The 21,855-nt window shown below is 38.8% G+C and overlaps 2 protein-coding genes across 2 annotated transcripts in view; one reads left to right on the top strand and one right to left on the bottom strand.

The window, feature by feature from the left end:
• GNAZ (G protein subunit alpha z) overlaps positions 1-18,796 on the top strand; it is a 51,410-nt gene extending 32,614 nt beyond the window's left edge. The window contains exon 3 of the mRNA XM_066562526.1: positions 16,718-18,796. Within this exon, the coding sequence (XP_066418623.1) occupies positions 16,718-17,062 (345 nt within the window). The 3' untranslated portion in view covers positions 17,063-18,796. The remainder of the gene's footprint in view (positions 1-16,717) is intronic.
• The window catches only part of RSPH14 (radial spoke head 14 homolog), a 74,550-nt gene that overhangs the window by 49,636 nt on the left and 3,059 nt on the right, over positions 1-21,855 (bottom strand). The window lies entirely within an intron of this gene.

The raw sequence follows: 21,855 nt of genomic DNA, 5'->3' as shown, positions 1-21,855 counted from the left end.
CAGAGTTTTCTGGAACAGCTTGAAAATGCTTTTGTAATTCCACTCTTTTCTCTATTATGGAGATGATTATCCTCTGAACAATAGGGAAATTACATGAATATCTAAAAGTGCAAGCTGGAAACCAACAGGTTTTCTATGGTAATAAATCCTGGATATAAAATACCTCCACTGTTCTTAAAATTCAGTGGTAAAGTGGTATCTGTGTCATACAGCTCTGTGGGATCTCAGCACATCGTTCCCGATGTCCAGAGATGCCAGGAGAACCCTTGGGGGTCTTGAAAATCCTGGAATGTTGCCAAGAGTGTTTGGTGGCTTGATTTTGATCCATCCACAGAAGTGACAAGAGTTTGAGGACATGAGAATCACTTTAGAGTGAAGGGTGCAAAAGGGACACATTTAGAGGGTGAAATATAGACTTTAAGGTTTTTGGTACAGGGGGGTGGTGGAGACAAGATGGAGGGATCAGGGCGTGTCTCGTCCTTCTTCTTTCTTCTTCTTGTCCTCCATCTCCTGTGGTGATGTTGGCACTTGGGGATTGGTTTATGGTGAGGGTGCACTTGCTAACATGGGTGAAAAGTATTGGGAAATAAAGGTAAATATCATGTACGTAGATTTTAGTATAAAAAGACATGACCGCCCCGTGGGTGGTCAGAGTGCCCGTGGCTGCCTTGCAGATCAGACCTCTGTTGGGCAGACAGAAAATTTTGTAGATAAGAAACAATAAACAATCTGAAGATGGAAAAGCTGAAGAGTCCAGACTCGTCCTTTGAAACGCGTGCCACCCAAGAACCACCCTACCCGTGTCGGGGCAGAGACAGACAGACAGCCGGACCCGACACAGCTCTGATTAGGGCATGGGGCATTTCTGGTGAGAGAAATAAGATAAGTTCTTCAAAACTGGAAGTGTCAGATGATGACAAATGCACCTTCCAGAAAGAATGATTGAGCCACTGCTGTCTAAATCTCTAATGTATCCTCAGAGGATCTTTCCCTCAGTAGCTGTTCCGTGTCCTGCTGCTCCCTCTCGCTGCTCAGCAGATGACAAATCCTCCTCCAAGTCCCTGCTGCTCCTTTGGATGCGCTCCCCTTGGTTCAGGGCTGGCATTTATGTCCCACATTGCTGTGCCAGGAGCCAGTCCCCAGAGCTCAGCCTGAATGGCAGCATCAGAATACAGAATTGTGTAGGATTGGTTTGTAAATGTTACTTAGTAAACTTTATAGATGCAGTCAAAAGAGCATATCTGCAGTGATTCTACAACAATTCCTAAACTTCTCCATATTATAATGCTTTTCTGTGGTAGAGCAGGGGACATGAGGGGTTTATTTCTTGATTGTTCTATCAATTTGCATCAGTGGCTTAATCTTCCTTGTCTGTCCTGCTTTTCTCAGTTCCAGATGTGTATGGCTTATAAAAAAGGTGTTTTTTGAAAGAGATACCTCTTCAGACACTTTTTTAGCATAAAAATGTCCCAGAATATTTGTTGCACGCAGAGCTTGGATAATTGGTTTAGCAGACTGGCATACTACCCTTGTTTGAATGTCTTTCAAAAATAGGATTTACCAATAAACATGGCAGAAGTCAGGCTGATTTTATAGCTAAAGACAATAAACATTTTGGATAGATCTTCATCAGTATGCACTGGTCATCTGCCTTATGATTTGCAAGTTTTTTTGAGAGTAACTTCATGCAAACAAGTCAATACAACATTCTTGACTTCCATTATTAAAAGGGACAGTATTTTGACATATTGAAGTGTTTATTTTCATAGACTTATATTTTAAAAATACTTTTATTCTTGGAAAATGAAAACCACACCAAGTCTCTATGCAGTAAATGTTCTATCAGCAAGCTTTTAAATTATACATCTATTTACTGTTTATTTTTCATAAATTTATAAAGCTGCCTTTATATTACATACTGTACTCCATTCTCCTTGAGGATCAAATACTGCAGTGGAATCTGCCCATACAATGGTCTTTTAAGGACTAGAGTTTATATTTTGAATCATAAAACAGATTTCCTAGAATATAAATGCTTATTTATACTACTAGGATAATTTTAGTAGTGCTCAAGTTTCAAATCTCTATAATGAGTAAACAACCAAAATAATTTTTCTGAATAAGATTCATTAATAAAAATATAGATAAGCCAGTGCATTTCCTGCTTCCAATTAGATCTTCTAAGATTAAAAGAATATTGAGGTTTTATTGTTATTTTAGAATATTCAATGTACTCAAGAGCTCAAATCTATGAGAACCTTTCTTAAAGGGTTAAATTTTAATTTTGTATCAGAAATTCTACTTGCAATATCTGAAAGGAATTAGCAGCTTTATACAGGTAAGATTTTAAAATTTAATTAAATAGTTTGGAGTTATGCAATATTTTTGTCAGTTAACAAAAGTAATTCTGTAAGCTTAGATCATCTTCTCTTTCCTTGAGAAAGGGTTCAACTTCTAATAGCACAATCTTAGCAGCATTTGATTTTGCATTGGTCTGGGAAATCTTGCATTGCATTCCTGCCTTCTCTGCAGGTCAGGTTTGTCCTGCCTATCCCTTCTCCTAGCACTGTGAGGAATTTATTCTGGGCCTGTTCTCTCCAGAATGCATTGGCTTACACACATGATCATTTACAGACAAGAACCCTGAATGTGACTGCCTGCTTCAGCAATACAGCATCTGTCATTTAAACCATCTCTTTATCCCTTTTTTTGAATATTTTAATGCCAAGAATATAAGCACACTTCTGTGCTATTTCCATGGAAACCCGAAGAGGGGCTTGAAATGAATGCAGTGCAAAACAGAAGTTGGAGGAGCAGGCATCTCGGATTCCCTCTCTGTGCTTAGGACACATTCAGGAGTCACTGGACAAAATGATTTTCTGTTATAACTGGGTACAAAATTAATTACAGTATTTCTGACCTAATATTTAAACACTAAGTGGAAAATAGGAAAGCAGTACACAACCCAAGAGCTTTTATCCTTTTAATGGATTGAATAGAAAATCAGTCTACAGTTCCTTAAGAAATCTGAGAAATGGACAAGTGATAAGCAGATAAATGCAAATAAATGAAATCCCTTCCAGCCTGCAAAAGCTGGTAACTTGGTTAGTTTTCCTCCTTGTTTCCTCTGTTATGAGTAATTCTCAGAATGTCCCTTTCTTGATTCAATCCTAGATCTAACAATTAAGAGTCCTCCAACCAGACAGGAGTTATTTTACAGAGACAACACCAAAAGTTAATTTGTTGCAAAAGAAATCAGGCAGGCTGCCAAGGCTACTGCATTGTTACTCACATGGAGTAAACATTAAAAAAAAAAAAAGTTGGTATTTAAAAAAAAAAGTTAGTAAGCATTAAAAAAAAGTAGTTCTGTAATATCAGAAATAATCAAATGTTCAACTAGCTTCTCTTTTCCCTTCCCTGTTGCTCTGTTCTGTTGTCCACCTTGTCATTACTGCACCAGCACTTCCTTGGTTCCCCCTGTGACCCCACCAGGACCAGCTGGAGGCCATGGCCATGTTTGTGCAATGAGTGTTTGTGTTTCCATTGTCTCTGGGGCAGGAGAGTCCCACGAGCCACCTCCTTGTGTAACTCAGGCCCAGCACATCTGACAGCCCTCCTGATCTCAGCTATCAGTTTCAGCTGCAATTATTAGATGGCAAGAGAAAATAAATATTGTGATGTGTTAGATGTATGCAATCCCACAGTTTAAGGAAAAACAATCTGGTCTCACTGAAATTCACACACACAATCAACAATAAAATTGGGTGATGGATGTACAAAAGGCACAGCCCTATCTTCTAGCACTGCAAATTCTAGGATTAAAGTACCACAAGAGCTTTTCCCCAGTGTAGGAGAGAAGGAATTTTAGAATAATACAAGAAGATCCATTTAGAAGCTGCCACAGCCAAGATTCTTTCTCTGATACCTGGAGAGACCCTTAAAACCACCAAAATGACTCTTACTGTACTAAACGAGTCATGAGGAAGCTGGGGACAGAAGACAATAAATCTGCCTTCCTGCAAATGGTGAAATGTATGGTGATTTAAAGAAAATGATTCATTTGCAGGGAAACAAATATTTTCAACCATTATTATAAAAGAAAAACAATTAAGAATTTCATTATTTTAACAAGATCTTTATATTTCAGATGGCACAGCCAAGGTCTCAGAGGTGATGAGTTTTTTTCCTAATTCCTTTGCAAGTTTGAATTATTTTAAACTGTGCAAATTTCTGTGCTAATATGAATGGTACAAACCATTATTATGGAGATCTGCTCAGGCTCTAATGGTACAAAATTATATAAGCACTGTTTCTCATCTGGAATGTACAAGTCAGAGGAGGAAACAGCACTGGAAGAGTGAGGAGGTTGGGAGTAAGTTTGAATTGTGAAGCTTTGTGGGTTGAGGATGAGGTGGAGAGGAGTTTAAGTGCTCTGGTGCAATCAAACAATCAAGAGTTAGTAAATGGGAGAATGTTGTTGTAACTTTATTTTGACTGTCTTGTTTATTTTGATTCCAACTTTATATTGATGATGGGTTTTTTCCACAGATTTTATGCCTCTTTCAATGAATGCAATGATTTTTCTGTGATTAATGGGGCTCATGTGATAAATAAGACTGCAGGAACACTGCCATCATCTCTAGCAGAGGGAGGAAAATGTGAAATGAATGGAGCATAGGGTAACAGGAAAGCAGAAATTTCATGTGGCTAAAGCAGTGGAACACTACTGAAAAACTGTACTAGAACCTGGCATAGGTCCACCTTCCTTTTTAGTTCCAAATGTGTTTATTAAATGACAATTTTATTAGGTAATCCCACATTCTTCCTTACTTTTCTCAAAGGAACCTAATTTGAGATGCTGTGATTTGATTTTTAGTAGGTCTGATTATTCAGAGCTACACCAGATATCACTGATATCTTGAAAAACCCATTAATCCTTGTTAAATACATTAATATATGTGCTGAAAACTTATGTTCTAGAAAATTAGATTGGGTGTCTAGAATTACTGGGTTCCTTCTAACTATAATTTCTCATTGTATAGATTGTTTCTTCCCTATAATTTCTCATTGTATAGATTGTTTCATTCCCTATTTATAAGTTCCTTTCAACAGCACCTCTTGATCTGACAACATGCTGTGGAAACAAATGTAGTCAATGAAATATTCAGATACAATAATTATAAGCTTGAGAAGAAACCAGTAATTCTGGTTTTTGAGCAGTTCATAAACAGCAAGTCTACAGCAAAGCATGAATCTATAAATTGAGCTGTGACTCTAAAGACAAATATTGACTATCACAGGACATTGTCCATCTTGGAAGTTGAATGAGACAGAGCTCAGTGAAGAGAAAATGTGTTCCTGTAACCTGAGACCACAACATCAGAGTGTTTGGGGTTTTCTTAAATACAGTCCTGATTGAACAAAACTATTTTTACTTCTTTGTAGCCCAAGAGATTAGAATTTCCATCTCAAATATGAGAGAAGCATTTTTACAGCCAACATCACCATTTCTTTCATTCTTCTCCAGTTGCCCTGAAATAACTTCATAGAAATTATCTCTTGAAACTGATTTGTTCTGAATCCCACTAATGTTCCTTAAAACCAGAAGAATTTATGGAGAGTGAAGACAAGATTCTCCATGATGCCAAACATGCTGCTTTTGCACTCTTAGTACTTTTCTCAGCTTATGCAAAAAAGCCAAGATCAGACCCAGATTCAGACCCTCTACTTTGCAGTTCCCTTCAGCTTTCTTCCTCTTGCCTTTCCATTCTTGACTCTGAACACTGACCTTTGTGCCCCTCAGCCTTTGTTTCTTCCAGGTTAGTAGGAGGCACCCTCAGAACCCCCACAATGGGAGGAACTTTGTTAGAATTACGTGCAAGGCTGCTAAAAATACCCACTTGCCCCTGCTCCCTTGATCCTGCAACGTGGACAGGCTACAAAGGGAATGCAGCTGTTGTTCCCACAAGAGCTCTTGCTGTGCTAAGCTCTGCGAGCATCCTACCCAAAATATCTTCAAAGGTGCAATACAACAAGAAGCCAGTCTGCTGCAAGGATTTCAGCTGCTGTGAGGGGAAGATGCATCCCTCTCCACATGTCCCACAGTCTGAGAAATGGTTTCAGGGTTTGTGAGATTTTTTTTTCCCCTGCAGTGAATTTCTCAGTATGAAGGGCCCTTTACCTTTTTTGTGGAAAATAGGCTGCTTTTATTGTTCAGATACTACTGAAGAATGAAACGACTGGCCAACTTATTCTGGTGAAAACTGGTTCAGCATCAATGTGAACCAGTCTCTCTCTCTTTCTTTGTCTGTCTGTCTATCTTTCTGTCATTTAAACACTCCAGCATTGGACAATGCAAATTACTAGAGGTCAGTACTTCTGGTGCCAAGAGCTTTTGCCTACCTTTCAATGAGAAGCACTCACTGCTTCAAGTGATGGTGAAGTGTGTGAAACAAACTTTTTCTAAGCTGGGCAAGACTAATGGGAAAGGCAAAATTGCCTGGGAACTGAAGAGATTTCACATGGGTTACATAAAGGAGAAATTTTCACCACCAGGGAAATAAACAACTGATTTCTGCCCAAGGATGAGCTGTTCTGACAGCCAAAACACCCAGAGCAGCTGTACTAGGTCACAGCCAGTACCTGCAGCAGTCTGTGGCTGACTGTGGGCAACAATGGACATTTAGGAAAATTAGGGAACACATCAAGCATCCGCTGATGTTTCCTGCAATTTACCCTCCCAGGTAACTGAACAGCAGATTGCATCAACATCTCTTTGTTTAAGTGCCCTTTTAATTTAATTGTTTCTTGAACCCAATTACATTTTTTGACTTTTACTATTATCATTATGATTCTCTAACATCTCATGACAGAGTTTTACATTTAATTATGCACTGTATGGAAGGAATACTTGTCTGCTGTCAGATAAATGAATTGGATGTTTCTTACTTCTTGCATTGTAAGAAATGCTGAAAAACTAATCTGCTATTCAACATTTCCATACCATTCATGGTTTTATGAGCTCTGATGTGTTCTCCCTCAGCTATTTATTTTTTCAGATTGAAAAGAACTTGTTTATTTAAATTCATACGATAGTCATTCCATGCTTATGATAATTCTTGCTGGTTTTCTGGTTTCTAATGCTACTGTTACAAATGACTCCTCATCTTACATCTTTCATAAAGATCCAGATAGTCTTGTTTGAGAGCTGGGCTTGAGTGTGTTGAAATGAAACCCTACTTATTTGGTAAGTGCTCTTTTCTTTATATCATATGGGTATTTTCTCCAGAGAAAGGGCATTCACAGGCAAGAGATTTTGCAATCTGTCCCCGTGCCATTTTAAAAAGAAATAGTAATTTCCTTTTATGTGGTCAATATCTTGTTTTACTTCAATTAGGCAATTGTCAGAAAGCAATATTCACCCTATTAATGCCCTTTCCCACCCTGCAATGTATTAGAAAAATGCCCATTTCAAAGAAGGTGCAATGAAAAGCATTCTTTCTTTACACAGACAGTATCAGCAAAAGCTTGGATTATGAATAAACTGTACAAAAGTAGGTTAGTCAGTAGCCTGAAAGAGTGAATAAACATTTTTCACTTGTGTATTCCTGTGTAGTTCTCTTGCAGATTTCTGCACTATTTCAATACCTTAAGGGCCATTCCCAGGACCAGAGAGCATCAAAGAACAGAAAAGAGTAAACTCTGGAAGTTCCAGAAAGTCCACAACTCCATTCATTAACTCTTTCCTTTTCATCCTGCCTCAACAACAGGATAGTGACTCTTTCCAGCAAAGGACAGCCCTTGTGCTTGAATTCATCTCTTTGGGAGGCAAACTTTGAGACTGTGTGTGTGACATTGACTTCTTATTTATGCATCAACTATAAATATGTTCTAACATTGCATGGAATTACAGAAATGTAGGCTGGATGTGATCCCTGAAGGTCTGGACTACTGCCAGCAGTAAATCAGGCCAGCTATGGCTTTATCAGTTAGTTGAGTGAAAATCCTCTATGGATGCAGATTTCACAAAACTCAGCAAATTGTTGCAGAGCTGTGCTGGTCTTCTAGAGAAAATCTAACATCTAATCTGAACCTCCCAAACTTCACTTCATGTTCATTGCTGCTTATTCTTTGCTCTAATACTGCTGGGAAGGAAGAGTTCTGTGTCACCTTTACTTCAAGTAGTTGTAGGCTGACACCCTTAGGCCAGCCCAAACAAGCTCAGCTTTGCCAGCCCAAACAAGCTCAGCTCCCTCAGCCTCTCCTTGAAGGTCACTGCAGAGTTAAGTTCTGTTTTCTGGGTAGATGCAGACTGGAAATGAGGATGACATTATTAACTATGAAGGTGGTGAGCCCTGGGACAGGTTGCCTGGAGAAGCTGTGGATGCCCCATTCCTGGATGGGGAATCTGGATGGGACTCTGAGCAACCTGGTCTAGCAGAGTGGCCCTGCCATGGCAGGAGCTGAACTAGGTGACCTTAAAGGTCCCTTTCAACCTAAACCATTCTGTGATTCTATCAATGTCTACACACAGAAGGCTGATAGAAGTTTAAGGCTCTCAAAGGAGGACAGTCAAGTCCTGGACCACTTTATGTGTAAAACTATGCAGTATTTCAGCTGTGTGGAATATATGCTTGAAATGTTCCTTTTGCCCTTGAGCTAAGTAAGCAATCTAAAGACCTGGAAGAAAACAAAACCAAAAAACCCACCCCACTTGAAACCACTGAGTAAGTGTTGAAAGCAAATTATTATTACCAGGAATAGAAAAGCTGGACTCTATTACCATATAAAAAGCTCAATCTAACGATAAAACATCCAGGTATTTACAATTGAAATATGAATTTTAATGACACTTTGAATATATTTTCAAGACCTGTGACATTTTAAATGAATATGCTTTTACCAAGAAAATGTTTTTAAGCTAACTTTTTTTGCTAACTTCCAGAAATATGCAGTTTGCCTGGGATACTTCACAATGCTTAAAAAACTCCACCCCCCAAAGCAAACATAAGTATTATATGCTACAAATTTACTTCTTAGAATGACATGAAGATCCTAATTTGTACTCAGGAAATCTTAATTTGCTGGCACTGTGAAAGACCCTGGAGATTTGTTTTTCTATTCCCTTTATGGGATGTTTGCCCTCTTAGTACTGCTTGTGCCCCAAAATGATCCAAGAGGAGCAGAGCACATGCACTCATAAGGCAGCAGCCAGAGGCTTCTGCACAAATGAAACGTGGCTGACTTGGGGCAGTAAAAGCAGAGTGTTAACAGTTGTTTGCTGAGCAACTGAAACACACCAAGCCCTCCCTGAGGGATAAAAACCAAGCTATTGCCCATTTTGTGATTCTCTTGGGTACTCTTACTGCAGGACTGGCAGCACTGCCCTGCCTGGACACTGGCTGGGAGATGTGGAGGTTTTATTATGCTGGCCCATTGGGACATTCAGTTTCTTTTGTCAGCTGCAGCAGCATTACTTGTGCCAATCTATCCCTATTACTGCTTCCCAGAAATGTTGACTCGTGTGGCTGTTCTCTCAGGCACAGGACCAATACTGACTGCCCCATATTTCTATTTTCTTGAACATACCTTTTTCTAGAACTTTCCTCTGGACTTGCAATTCTCTTATGGGTAATGATAAATATAACACCTATCACATGCCTATTTTGTGACTTCTAAATATAATTTTCCTGTACTTCAGCTTACTTAAAAGATATGTATAGCCAGTCACAAGCAATAAATCAGTCTATGAGTATTTCTCCATTTCTGTTTTGTCCCTTTTCTTGTTTGTGGAACAGCCTTTAATACTCTGGCCAGACATAGAGGAGTAAGTAGCCTTTATCTGGATTTTCTAGCGTTTCTATGGAGTGATGAATGTCCCACCCTTTCTGACCCTTGAATTCAGTAACCTTTTCACTGTTCTTCTAAGAGTTTTCTATATATCCTTTCTTTAAATTCCCTTTCATTTATAGGTGCCAGCAGAAGCACCTGTTGTCCTGCTCCTTTGCTTGGAAATCCCCTGGCTCAAAAATCTAATCCTCCAGTCAGGAAATTTAATCAAACTTCTCTGTCAGCTCAGCTTCCTTCACTACAACCATAGCTTGGTGTCAGACTGTACTTAGTAGGATTAACAATTCTGCATTGTTCCTGATCTAGGAATATGAAATAGTTTTGGTATGTAGTATTAAAGATTGCTTTACCCCAGCCTGTCTCTGGCACAAGTATTACTTGTGTGTAACAACTACACAGCAATGTTTAAGTGAGTGTGCACTCCTAAGACATGACTGCTGCAGGGTGAAAAGTGTCAGGGATTAATTTTCAAAGGCAAATGTTGAGGACTCTGTTAAAGTAATATTCCCAATTAAATCTGCTTTGTGTGGTTTAGGCCAGAGTAAGCCTTAGTAACACTGCAGGGTTTTCTCAGTCCCAGAGAACATACATGATGAAATATTCATGATGTTGTTCATTGTCATCCCATACAATAGCCAAGCCTAAAGGTCCTCTTGTAATTCCCATTCACACTGCCAGGTTCAGTTATCATCTACAGAGTTCTATGTAAAGACAATAGCAATATTCAACAGGAACCACCATGGGACACTGTATGTATGCTGCACTACCACTTTGTAAGGTCTATTTTCCCTTGCTTCTCTGAAAAAGAGGCATCAAATACTGACTACTGCCTCCTCTACCACTTCTACATTTGCATGTAAAAACTGTAAGTATGAACAATAACAGGACATTACCTTTAACATAAAGAAGAATTAATTTGGTAGCTTACAAATTTTGTTTGCTAATATATAGTTTCCTCCTGATTTGAGAATGAATCTGATTTTAAAAAATTCAAAACAAACTTGTTTCATGCTTAATAAATTTTTTTGCCTTCTCAATATAAATAGATATCTCCCTATCAAAATCACACAAAATTTCTTCAAGGGCTCCACTTCATAATACATATGTTTCTCAGCCTTCTATAAGCTCATTTCATAGCAGAGATTCAATATTCCTCCAATATAAAACCTTTTGCCATCCCTTTCAATTTCCTTTCATTGTGGTGGCATAAACTAACACACTATATTAGGTTTTCATCTTTCTACACTTCACAGTCCTCCATGCAGGACACTGAAAGGCATTTTGGTAGGAAGGACATAAATGGGGGGCACGTGCATGCATGGATCTGTGTGATAGGTGCTATATTGACATTGCTGCTTTTAATGAGCCCGAGCTCCTTCCTGTTTTGTTTACAAAGTGACTGAGCAGGATTTCCTGCCGTGGTTTTAGACCAATGTAATAAATTGTTTGGGTGATGGGATAATGAGTTTGTCTGCTGGCAGAATAAGTTAAGCTGCTAAGTGTCTTAAGAACACTTCTTAGTGAATTCACTGTGGGGCTTACTCTTCTATGTCACCTCTTCTAATTTTGACAGTTTAGAATTCCAACATTTTCCAGGAGAATTTTGGGCTCCTAGGATTGGGAAGAAAAAGTTTAGAAACCAAAACAATTTTGTCTAGTCAAATCCTTCTTGCTTACCCATCCCTTCTGGGAGATGCCAAGGCTAGAAACAGATATATACAGGACAACCCAGGTAAAGAGTTTTATCCCAGTTTAATTCCACCTCAGTGAGGTACTTAATTTCTTTGAGAGGTGTTGGATTAAGTCTATTTACTTCTCTCCAACAGATAGTTTCTTCTTTTGGATTTTTAGATGAAAGAAATGTTTAAAAACTCATGAAATTATCATAATATTCTCCCATTTTGTCCAGCAGCCACTTGAGCATATACATCCTTGTAGAAGTCTTCTTGCTTTGAACAAAAGATGAATCATACAATAGATTTGTATGCCTCTTACCCAGCACTCAGTCAGGACTGCCTGACTGTTACACAGGAAGGACATTTCAACTACCACTCATTGTAGTCTTCTTTACAATAGTGTCTCTGTATTCACCCAAGCTATCACTTGCTTTCTGTACTTTTGTTTGTGAAATTATTCTGTTTTCCCTCTGCCTTTACTCAAGCATAGTTTGAATTCCTGAACTACTTTGACTATGAGTGTCCTGGACAATGGTATTTCCTTCATTTGTTTTGTAGACTCTCCTTATTTCAGAATGGATTCCTTTTTTTTTTTTTTTCTATTAAACCTAAGGAAAAACATCCAACTGATTCAATTTTCAATTCCTTTTTACCCCACTACCCCTTCTTCAATTACTTTAGCTTCATCTGCTTTCTTCAGAAGATTTTAAGTCATGGATCTCTAAAGAAGATATTTGAAATAGAGAGTTTGATGCCATTTTGTGAAATAGCTCATAGCTACCAGCATATGCTAAATGTCAGCCACTATTGCAAGGAAAGCCTCTACAGGAAAATGGCAATAGCTTCCACTGGCTATTCCAAGATTTACTGACATTTAAAGATTTTCTAACTTTTCTAGAAAGTAAATATTACTATTCCTGCACAAATTTTATTCATTATTGTTTATGGCTTACACAAGAAAAATTTTACTTGGTTTTGTTAGGGTTTTCAAATCCCCAAGTGCCTACCAGTTTTAAAATAATGATGATGAAAGAGATATAATGACTGAAAGATGAAGTCCTTAAGCTTTTAATACAAATGACAGTTGATTCCCCTATTTGTGATAGTTTCTCTCTTCATAATTTTTCATTTTTAATTTCAAAGCTCTCCCAGCTGTGACTAGAAAGCTTTAATGTGAAAGCTGAAAGGAGAAACTACATTACAATTTGGCTCCATTTACAAACTCTGTTCTTTTAATTACTTGCTATCTTGATAACTGGGTCTTCCCTTTTGAAAATGCTTACTTGTTCAGAACTCCTTCCTGCTAAGCACACCTCTACTGTTCCACAGGATGACCAGGGATGCTTGTGCCTCTGCAAACTATTGCAAGCATAAAAGCAGCCATCTGTTCCTTAGCATGTTCTTTCCCTTAAGCAACCAATTCCTTGTTCTTATGCTCCCAGAAGAATTTGCAATTAGCCCCCAACAAGGCCATCTGGGTAAGGCACTGGCATTATCTTGGTTATACCCCAGCTTGTGTATAATTATAAAATTACAGCAGCACTTTTTTTTCTGACCACCTGGCTACGTACTCCCTTCAGAATTCCAGAACTGGAAAAGACACTGCAGAGAAGAATGCCTATCATTATTTTACTGTTTTATGACACCTTTGGGAGTCATACAACAATTTCTTCTATTTTTATTATAATAAGCCATAACCCTCTCAAGTTCACTTTCCCTATGATATGTAAAGTAGTTTTACAATATTGTCAACAGCAGAAATGAGCCTGTTTTGCTGGGAGTAGATGAGTGGATATAGCATGTATGTTTAGTGTCAGCCTCGACCTTAGAACTGTGGATGTATCACTGAAGGTATGGCAAGAAATCACGTGGGATGAGGAGATGGAGCAGTGCTGGGGAGAAGTGTGGAGAGCTTTGTGGATAATTGGCTAGCTGAGAAAGGCCACTTCGATGTGATACCGTTGGATAAGGATAGGGGACACAAGCTGGGGATTGTGAAACCAGTGTCCAATCACTGACAAAGGTCACGGTGACCTTCGCTGAAACAGGAAGATGGGGGAGAAAATCGCTTGCCAGAAAATGAAGATAGCCTAGGTAGAGTAGCTATAAGAATGTAAACATAGAAACAAAATAATCATTAGAGCATAGAAGTAGGTGTGGTTGATCTAAGTGCGCTTTAACCAATAATGAGCTCAGCTTTTGCAATATGTATAAGCTTCATTAACACCAATATAAATATGTGTGAGCTTTCAATAAACTTGGGGATTTGCTGTTCACGCATATTGTGTGAGGCAATTCCTCCGCCGATCACGACAGAGAAGGACTCAGGGAGGCTGGTGAGTGAGGGCTGGCCCTGCCCTGTCCGTGTGTGCTGGGACACAGAAACCTCCCTGTGCTGGGCTGAGCCCCCAGTGTGGGCAGCAGGGACGGGGGGTTCTGCCCCACTGAGGTGAGCCCCACCTGCAGAGCTGCCTGCAGCCCTGGGGTCCCAGCACAGGAAGAACAGAGTGAGTCCAGAGTTGGAGTGAGTCCAGAGGAGGGCCACCAAGTTGATTAGTGGGATGGAGCACCTCTCCTATAAGGAAAGGCTGAGAAAAATGGGATTGTTCAGCCTGGAGAAAACAAGGGTTAGGGGTGTGGACTTCCAGTAAGGAAAGGAACCTACAAGAAAGATGGAGAGAGACTAAAAAAAAGGCCTGCAGTGACAGGACAAGGGGGAATGGCTTCAGACTGGAGGACAGGAGATTCAGATTAGGTATTAATAAGAAACTCTTCCCTGTGAGAGTGGGGAGACAATGGTACAGGCTGCCCAGAGAATCTTTGGATGCCCCATCCCTGGAAGCTTTCAAGGCCAGGCTGGGTGAGAGTGGAAGGTGTCCATGGCCATGGCAGGAGATTTGCAGCTGGATGGTATTTAAGCTCCCTTCCAGCCTGAACCACTGTATGACTGTAGGATTTCAAGACTTGGGTTTTCCTTTCTGATACATTTCCTTGTTGTCCATTGATGCATTTTCCTTCTTTGGCTATTAAAATCATGACCTGGATTTGGGGGGTTCATTTCCCAAGGTATATCACACATTTATACCATGCAACCACAGCCTAGCACTGGCATAATATCACCTGCATGTTTGTTGGAAATGATTCTCGGTTGGCTTACTCGCCCTTCAGCTAAAAGAAATGGTATTCAGTTTAGTTAAGGATATTATGAATTTCAGATCTGGAGCCAATATTAAAATATTACATTGAAGAAGAAATTTCTTAGGTGTCAAGATCAACAATTTACTAATATTTTCTTTACATCCCACAAGAGATCACCAAGTTTACAATAATTTAAAACTGTCTGTCCTCTTGTATGTGTTCATAACATTTCCCAGTTTATGGAAGGCTGTTAACTCTCTGCTTTTGTCCTTGGATTACAGATTCCAATGGAAGATTTGGTAGTAGAGAGACAGTGTTATGATTCATTACAAAATACAGCAATGACCACAAACCTCTTAAAATGCAATATCCTGTTGGTATGATTGTTCTGAGAGTTGGCCAAAAACCTATATTAGCTCTAAAAGATTTTTTTCAGACTATTAGTAGCAAAAGCATTTTGACTGAGATAAAAATTTCTTGCCTGGTTATTTATCAGTTACAAAATCAGGAAAGGAAATCTTGAGCATTTGAAAACAGATCTATGATGTTTCAGGGGATTATCTGTTGTGTCAGTATTTGCCCAGTGAAAAGAAATGCACAAACATATTTTTAAAGCTATGTTTTTCCACCTGTAAATCTGTTGATATTTAAGCTAGGCTGGAGCGTCAGATGAGCCCAGCTTACAAAGGAAGCAGTAAACAAGCAGCCCCCAATCAGCAGTGTCTGGCTGAGCTGGTGTTTCAGGGTGCCTCGAGGGGCTGGTGAGTCAGCGCTGCCCTGGCTGCCGGGCAGTGCCAGCCTTGCCGGCGCTCCTGGGGCTGGGCAATGAGCAGCAAGGCCAGCAGCCCTGGCTTCGCTGCAAACAGAGCTGCAGCAGGGCTCCATGGAACTCCCAGAACACAGAATGCAACTCCCACCAAGCTGACCCTTAGCAAATGAAAAGGAGTAATAACACAAAGTGAGGAAAGTGTAAGAGGTAATTTGAAAAGCTTATGAAAATCAGTCTGCTCCTATTTCAGCAACTATGCATTGTTAAGAGGCATCTTTCCAGTATACAGCTTTAGTGTAAGAATAATGATCAAAACTGCTGCAGATTTCCTTTGAAATAATAACAATACATTTCATTTCCAAATAAAACAACATAAAAAGTAAATTTTAAATAAATTATATTTTCATATTAATTTTTGTGTAATAAACAGTGCATGATTATTCTCTCTTCCTCTCACCAGGTGACTCTACTGAAGTCAAGGGAGATGCACTAGACACAACTGATACAAATTTCAGGAGAATTTAGAATTTATATTAGAAATACTTTTTTTCTATTAAAAGCCAAAGTCATCCTCTTTCCTCCACTGTTTGTTCTTTCCAAACTGGAGAACTGGCCAGAATACTTCACAGCTAAACAACAACAAAAATGCCCAGACTGATTATTTCCATCCCCTCTGAACACAAGCCAGACAAATGGAACACATACATATTTGCAAATAGTCTTGTAAACCAAATATACTCTTGGTTTTTGATATCCCAAATCCCTGCTGTTCACTTCCCCTGGATCACTCCCATGACTCATGATGTATGCATAACATTTTCTGAAACCTAAGCAGGCTGGAAAAATATTGACCTTGCCAAAAATGCCTGATTGAGACATTTTCTGTATCTACTTTTGACAATACCTGAGTGATATTTCTTTTAATAATCTATAATATTTTCTATTCAAAACACAACATTTATTTACACGTATTTATAGGTGTAAACCAAGCAATCAACACAGCCTCCCAAGAGCCTGGTACCATGGACAGCTCCAGCTGCATCAGTGTAAATGTCACAGAGGCAGCAATGCCCCAGGAACATTCAAGACAGGCGCTGATTTTTAACAGACCTCTCTTCTTTCAGTCTGTAGCAGCATTGGATTTTAATTTCCAAACATAACTGTGGTGGTCATGCTCAATTGTTCTTAAATGGAGTTCACCTGCTCAGGGCAGCAGACAGAGCTGGGAGCTTGCCACAGTTCTGCTCAAGCACTATTGCTGACACTGTTGTTTCCTCTCCTACAGAGTCGAATGGCAGAAAGTTTGCGTCTGTTTGATTCCATCTGCAACAACAACTGGTTTATCAACACTTCCCTCATCCTTTTTTTGAATAAGAAAGATCTGCTGGCAGAAAAAATCCGACGCATCCCCCTAACAGTCTGCTTTCCTGAATACAAAGGCCAAAACACGTACGAGGAGGCAGCGGTCTACATCCAACGCCAGTTTGAGGACTTGAATCGCAACAAGGAGACCAAGGAGATCTACTCACACTTCACCTGTGCCACTGATACCAGTAACATACAGTTTGTGTTTGATGCAGTGACAGATGTCATCATTCAGAACAATCTCAAATACATTGGCCTCTGCTAAGAATCCTTGGGTTTAATCTGTTTTCCTGGAGTGATAAAAAAGGGGCTAACTTCTTCCACTTCAGTGGAAAAAAATTGGGCAATGCTTAATAGCCCAAGGAGAGAAAATGGGGAAATCTGATATATGAACACAGTTCCTCTTATGCCCCCTTAACCTGCTACATAATTTTCCCCAAATATATGTTCTGGAGAGTGAGACCCTCCTCTCCAAGAAAACCAAACACCCCCAGTTAAAAAAAACCCAACCAAAAACTCAAAAACCCCAAACAAAAACAAAAAAAGAGATTGAGGCCAAACTCTGTGGAGATGTTTCACCACAGTCACTGCACTTTTATTCCATTTGTCTCATTCCATTTCCTACAGTGGGAGTGTTATCATGTTCTGTGTAAGAAATGACTTTTCATCCAGTTGTCCTAAAATTTTATTGACATAAAAATATAAATCTGGTGAGTGACAGATGAACTTGTTTGAAGGGTGGAGAGCAGAATGCTTGTGTTTGGGAGAAAAGCTAGTTCAAACTAGAAGCTACTGAATGAGAGAGTTTAAGCAAAATACTTCTTCAATCTGTAGAGAGTGGGCATGCACCCACACTATTGGTATCCACAGTCAAGAGTATGTACACATCCATCATGTATGCACATGCACATGACCTCAGCATATACTATGTACACACCTCTGCTTTACTTTACTGTTTCTCATGGACACCTTGCCTATTAAAGGAATTGTTGGTGCACACCTGTTTTGTGAGTTCCTAACTGACTAGCAGCTCTTTCTGCTCTTTCTGGCTTCAAATATGCAGCAAAACTACATGAAATGAATTTCTCAATAGGCCAAATTAAGGTCGGTGTTTCTTCTACTGTTAAGGAGTTTTATACATCAAAACAGTCTTCTTTTACATCTTTTTTTGCCAAATCTTGTGGTGTTTCATGAAAAACCAAATTATATTTAAGAAGTAGGTTAGTGTTCCTTTTTTAATACAGATTAAAAAAATAAATCACAAAGCAATTTTTTAAATTATTGTTGTAGTGTCTGGATTGCTGAATGTGAAAGTTGCCAACGGACAATTCTGTTCCACTGCTCCAAATACCTTCTGGGTATTGTAATATTATACCAGATTTCCCAAGAAGCAGGAGCCATGGAGATTGTGTAGTGTATAACCTCAAAAGTCTTTTTTTGTTGGTTTTAAAAATTATTTTTAAAATGTGATGTGTTATTAGAAGGTTAAAGATGAGCGATATGAACAATAACTAAATGTCTTGTTATTTCAATTTAATAATTTAAATTATTTACAGTTTAGTGAAGTTAAGGAAACTGAAGAGATGCAATCCTCAGCTCCAGGTTTCATCTCATAAAGAAACACTACTGGATGCAGTAACATTCCTGCAAAAGTTTGAATGCATAAGAAGCTCTGTGGGACTACACTGGAAAATCTCATATGGATTATATAGACCTAAGTCTTTGGTCAGTTGGTTCTTTCCCCTGCCATAGAAAAGACTTCTTAAAGACATCAGTGTAAAGTTGGTGTGTAAATAAATGTTTGATAACTGTAAAGCACATAGTACACAGAGACACAGACACACATGCACACTGGAAAATCACCTTCTACTTTTGTTCCCCTTATATACTATGATTAGTGCAAGAAATCTCAGCCAAGGGCTCTAAGAAAATTAAAACAAAATGGTTAATAATATCAACATTTAAATTGTCCACTTCAAAATAAATAATTCAAATGATACTGAATGTGTCTATAGTGTGTTCATTAAGTAGTGTTATGACAGTTACTTGATTGGTTAATGCTTGTGAAGTTTTCTTAATTTTGAACGAGACATTTTATCCCTGTATTGAGGACATGGGGTCCCTTTAAGCATTCCCTGCCAACTGTTACACCTGAGGAGTAGAGGCAAAAGAGCAAATGAGGCTGTGCCTTCAAGGTATAAAGGCCCAGAGGTCTGTCATGGCACACAGTGAGTTCTTAGGTCTCACCTGTAGTGAGGAGCTGCTGCCTGCTTGGGATATTTGCACTCAGGCTGCTTGGCTTGGCAAGTTTACTAAAATCTGTATATAGTAATTCCTAGTACAAGCTCCTCTAAGTTTTCTTTACTATAAATTGCTATCATTTACTGGGGAAATTGTGCAGTATTTCTAGTCTAATTTGCTTTTTTACATGTAATATCCAATTATTAGCCAGCTGAATTGTGGAAAAGGCGGGAAGTGAGTCAGGGCTCCCTCTCCCAATGAATGCTCTAATAGATGTTGTGTGTCCTTCACCTCTTGCTTTCATTGCACTGTGGCCTGTTCAGATTAGTGAAAGAAGAGAGAAGAAAAGGCCAGCATCCATTACAGCACAGCTTCCAGGTAAGAAAGCTGGATAAAACCAAAAGTGGAGTCAATTATCAGGAGGGTAACGGACACTTTATATTAAAAACCAAATCTTTATTCAATTAAGGAGGTCTTTCTACCATAAGTGTTAGAGATGATGAGGTAGAGAACCCAGGACATTTTAACAAAGGCCCAAGGGGATTTCTAAAGGAAAGCAGCCAGTTCCAGTCCTCATTGAGTGAAAGTTATCTTGGAAAGGAGAAATGAAAGTGAAGCACCACCTGTGCTCCTACTTGACTTAAAATCAGAGGCATGGGGAGGAACAAATAAGTAAATAATTATGTTTAAATAATCAGGTCACATAATAATGTTTTCTGAATAGCAATTTCTTGCTATTAACTCTCTAATAATTTAATTCCTATGATGCTTTTTTTATTTTAGTATTCTTAGTAATTCATGGTTACTCTGTTTTCCCTCTGAAGAATTCAAGATGTTAAAATAAATTATGTTTTATACAGAGTTTTCTTCACAAAAAATTCTGATTGCATAAGAAAACTGAGGCATAGCAAAGTTAGAACTAAAAAATCTGTTGGCTGAAGACAGGTGCTGAAATGAAATCCCTTGACTCTTAGTCATCCACCTGGATAAATCATGCAATAAATTTGCATCTATTTTCTCAGTTCTCAGGTTTATCAGTGATGCAGTGCACTGCCACCTGAAAGAGCTGCATTAATACAGCTGGGATTTCACTTCACCTGGGCAACAATGACATTCACAGAAGAGATATCCCATCTGCTGCAGTAAGAATGCCATCTGTCCTTTCAGCATTTGCACTCCATACAGCAAAACAACTTTTGAAGGGAAAAAGGTATCCTTAAAGAGTCCTTATCCACACATTCAATTAGTTATGATTTTTCAAGGGTGAAAGAGTGGAGACACTAAGATCAGCAGTGTAGGAGAAATATTATCTCCTGGGCTCTTCCCAAACAGAGGTTCTGGCAAGCTTAAAAATCCATCTCCCCATCCATTCCACCTCAATTTTCACCTAAAAGGATGAAGTACCCATAAATGACAGGATAGGTAATGGGTAAGAATTATTAAACCTTTCCAGTGTTAACAACACCATAATGAAAGATATTTTTTCCTAGACCTATTTTTGCAGTTGCTATTTCCAAGGTCATTTATCATTGCATAACACCCTTTCACTAACATTATCAAGTATTATATATGTCAACTAATTGTTTTTATAAGAGGAAGTTTTACTATTAATTTCTTTAATGTCCCTAATTTTCTCCTCCTCTGGCCCTTCTCCCTCTTCTATGCTCTACTGAACATATCTATCTATCTATCTATCTATCTATCTATCTATCTATCTATTTTTGTCTTTCTTCTGCCCATTATTTTTTTTTCACCAAGTTGTTGTTTCTTCTGGAAATGTTACTCCTCAGTGTTCTCCCAGTCTTTGTGCATTTTCCTACCTTTTGGTTTTTAACTATCTCACAGTCCCTGGAAGATACTGGTACACATCCTTACATTTAGGAATCAAAAATACTCTGTAAGTGGATTTGCTCAAAATAACCACATTTTCCTAAATTACTCCTTTTTGGAGAAAGACCAGGTGGCCTGGCCCAGAGCTAGCTGGAGTCACTGACCACCTCCCAGTTAAAACAGCTACACTTCATGCCAAGGGCATGTCCAGCTTCTGTTCCTTTTTGTCTAGCACAGAGCACGTTGCAAATGACCTCAGCACGAGGGAACAGCACAAATGGAGCTGTGGAGGGCTGCAGGAGCTGCTGAGCTCCTCACCCAAGGCACCCCTGTTACCCTAGGACAACATCCTACCTCGTTTTCTGGATGTGAGGTGTAGAAGTGAATGCAAGGAGTAAAAGTTTCTTGGCTAGCTGAAAAGGGCTGAATTACCAAGCAGAGACAATTTCTGTATCTGTGATATGTCAAATGAATTATGTCAGGCCTTGTGACTCTTACTACTTATTGGAAAATATCTATGGTTATCCTTGATTCTTCCCCAAATTGTCTCATAGCAAAAAGTTTTGCACCTTTTTGTTTTCCTTTTAAATTGCCCTCTGTATGTGAGTCCATTCTTCACTGACACAATTCTGCTCCAGGATTTATCTTCCAGCTCTTAAATACAGGCATGTATATTTTTATAGATACATTATATTTTTAATCTAAATAAATAGAATACATGACTCAAAAAACCCACCTTTTCCAAGAGTAATTACTCAGAGCTGCTTTTACAGACTTTTCCATACTGATGTTCACAAAGTTGTTTAGCCCAACATCTTAATATCCTTCATATGAATGGAATTATTGAAGACTTTGAAAAGGATTGCTTGCATGTAAAAATACATCTTTAGCTTTTTTAGAATTCATGTACAGTTAGCAAGGCTCTTTTAATTCTTTTCAAGTATCAGTAGTGAAATTGAATTTCTCAGACAATATACTTTGCTATGA

This window comes from Molothrus aeneus, chromosome 18, assembly GCF_037042795.1.
Source record: "Molothrus aeneus isolate 106 chromosome 18, BPBGC_Maene_1.0, whole genome shotgun sequence".
Classification (NCBI taxonomy): Eukaryota; Metazoa; Chordata; class Aves; order Passeriformes; family Icteridae; genus Molothrus; species Molothrus aeneus.
This window is presented reverse-complemented; position numbering and strand designations above follow the sequence as displayed.